The sequence below is a fragment of the Athene cunicularia genome (assembly GCF_003259725.1).
Source record: "Athene cunicularia isolate RWA chromosome 6 unlocalized genomic scaffold, athCun1 chr6_part2, whole genome shotgun sequence".
Taxonomy (NCBI): domain Eukaryota; kingdom Metazoa; phylum Chordata; class Aves; order Strigiformes; family Strigidae; genus Athene; species Athene cunicularia.
Window position 1 is genome coordinate 3,800,492 of NW_020799106.1, and position 2,792 is coordinate 3,803,283.

The following is a 2,792-nucleotide window of genomic DNA, read 5'->3' on the forward strand; positions in this document are numbered from 1 at the left end:
AATATATAAAACTGATCTATCATACAGTAAAAAAAACACAGCTTTTTAAAAATAAAAGCCTCTTGTAAAACTTGCTGCTCTTAGCAACGTCCATAATATCCCTTTACAAGAGCACATGTTGATTATCAGTCCCTGCTTTAGAAAAGGCTTCGCTTGGATACCTGTTTACTGGTTAATCCTGTGTTTGGAATACGCTATGAAAACTGTAACCACACTGAAATTCTATACCTAACGTATATTTAACCACTGAAATATTTAAATAATGCAAAGCAACTGAGTTGTGATGATATTACTGATTCTAGCAAAGAACACACCCATCAGCATCCAGCATAAACAAAACCATCCCGATTCTACCATCGTTCTTATTCTAAACAAAATATCAAACCACAGCCACTCCACACCCAGAAGCAAACTGCTAGAGCACAAAATGACTAAAGAGAAAAAAAAAAAAAAAAAGGCATTACCATAGACTGCCTATATAGAGAGAGAGTTACCTTTTTTCCTTTCTTTTTCCTGTGAGCTGGTTTAGTGTTTTTCTCCTTTGCTTCCTCACTCATTTTTCAGCAGGTAAATATACAGGGGAAGGGGAATAAAATAGATCACTGCTTGTATTCCAACATGCAAAGCCACTGCAAATATTCACAGCACTGAAACCAAAGTCCATCTGCTGACGTTTCTCAGACAAGTAACGGAATAAGTGCTGTTCAAAGGCAGCCTCTGCTCCTCCTGCACAGCCTTGGATTGCTCATAGCCTTGCTCTGTGTTTTCCTCCGCGAGAAACCGGGTGTTCTCACATCAGTCCGATTCCTCTAAGGAAAAGATAAACGGTTCTCCTCTCTCATTCTTAACTAGTCTTTACTTCGGAGAGGAAAAAAAAAAAATCTTGTCAACGCTTTCTAGCTTGGTCATCCACAGCTCTTCCAGTCTATTAAACGGGGTTGATGAGCCACACAGAAATTAGCTGCAGACGGCTGACAAGTCTGAGAAGCATTCACCAGCGGATGATTTGCCGTTTCTTGCAGACAGGGAGAAAGTGAGCCTGAATTGCTCTGATTGCCGGTCGCGTACAATACCGACATGTGTTGAATGCATCAGGGCATACCAGAAAAGGAAGCCTCCAAGAGTGATAAAAGATCAGGTTACTGGATCTTAAAGCCACTCCCTGGCAGAGTCAAACAATAAAAGGCACAACACGCTGCTGAAGAAATTGCTAGACGAGATGTTTACGCTCCCAACAGCTCCAGATCCCCATCCAAAGGACCTGCAAATTGCCGCTCCGAACAATGAGGTTTATAATATTAATTATTCATCTCATAAAAGCAGCAAAACACATATTTACAACTATCCCTGCCTGCGAGAGCTCGCTCCTCCCTTGTACGCCTGTTCCTATGACAGGATTTGTACGGTCTCCCTACTAATGCAGCTCCCACAGAAGTGTTACGTGCCTCATGTATGTGCACGACTGGCAGGTTACAGATCATGTTTCCACATGCTGCTGACCTACGCCGCGGAATGCTTTGGCTATTTTCCTGCAAGTCTCATGGAAAAAAAAAAAAAAAAAAATCAGGAGAGGTCTGAGACTTCGTTGCAATAATTCTCTCCCCTCTGTGCCCATGAAGACACATTACACACACACACGCACCACGTTTCCCAACAGCCATGACAGCAGGCATTCCAGACATGTCTAAATGATGTCATCACCACACTGAAGGCTCTGCACCTCTCTTTAGGTGCCCCCGCAGATTCCTATAGTGACCTTGCCCCTTAGGATCACTGCCCTCCCACCCGCCCAGCTGGGCAAGGCTGAGGTGAGAGAGCGGGACAGGTATCAGACATCGTGCAACAGCCCCAGCCACTGCGCTCAACCTGCAGACCTGAGTTAGAAAAACCCTAATTTGCCCATTTCTGAGAGCCCCTGTCACATCCGAGGTGCCAAGTGATGAGGGAGGTTGTTTTGTTGTGGTTTGGGGTTTTGGGGGGATTTCTTTTTTTAACAACAAAAAAACCAAACAAACTGGCAACCTCCAATTAATACACGGTTTGTTTGGAGGGGGGTTGAGGTCAATATCAGGATCCTCCTGCCTCCCATCTCTTCACATCTTCCCACCCTTCACCCTCATTTTCAGTAGCATTTCACTCATGACAACCAACACGAATACCGCAGGCTAAGAAAAGAAGATTTAATGCCCTGATTCATAACGTTGTTTGCCTCAAAGCTTTCCCTTTGTATCGTTCCCTACCAATGACTTTCAGCGAGCAACCACAACAGCACCATCACGCTGAAGCTGTTTCCTGCGCGTTGGCAACAAGTCCTTGTGCTGGAAAAACGGGCACCATCTGAACCTGGAGCTCCAAATTAGGGAGATCATCCTCCACATCAGCCTGGTAAGGTTGATATTTTGAGGAACTGTACCTCCCGAGGTGCAAGGTTTCAATAAACACTATCAAGAGACTACTGATTAAATTTACCTCAAATCTTCCCTTAAGTCACTGGCATACAATAAAATTTATACTTCTAAAGGAGTATTTTTGTACAAAACACAAACACTGTTGATAATACACAAACCCAGGCATTTAATATTCACAGGCAGCTTGTTTTTAATGGCTGTCTCAGAGAAAGAAAAGGAATCCCAGCCTTTCCCAATCTCACATTTTTTATGCATGTTATGTTATAAACTAAAGTGCTCTCTGCTGGTTAACAGTGGGTAAAACAATGCTTAAACACTCCAAATACCATCCTATCCTAACACACATGCAAAGCAAACCCCCTTTCTTCCAGCCTATTTTTTACT

The 2,792-nt window shown here is 43.3% G+C and overlaps 1 protein-coding gene across 1 annotated transcript in view; it reads right to left on the minus strand.

Annotated features, from left to right (window-relative positions):
• Positions 1–1,070, minus strand: part of ANK3 (ankyrin 3) — a 308,020-nt gene extending 306,950 nt beyond the window's left edge. The window contains exon 1 of the mRNA XM_026851817.1: positions 495–1,070. Within this exon, the coding sequence (XP_026707618.1) occupies positions 495–557 (63 nt within the window). The 5' untranslated portion in view covers positions 558–1,070. The remainder of the gene's footprint in view (positions 1–494) is intronic.
• Positions 1,071–2,792: the final 1,722 nt, after the last annotated feature.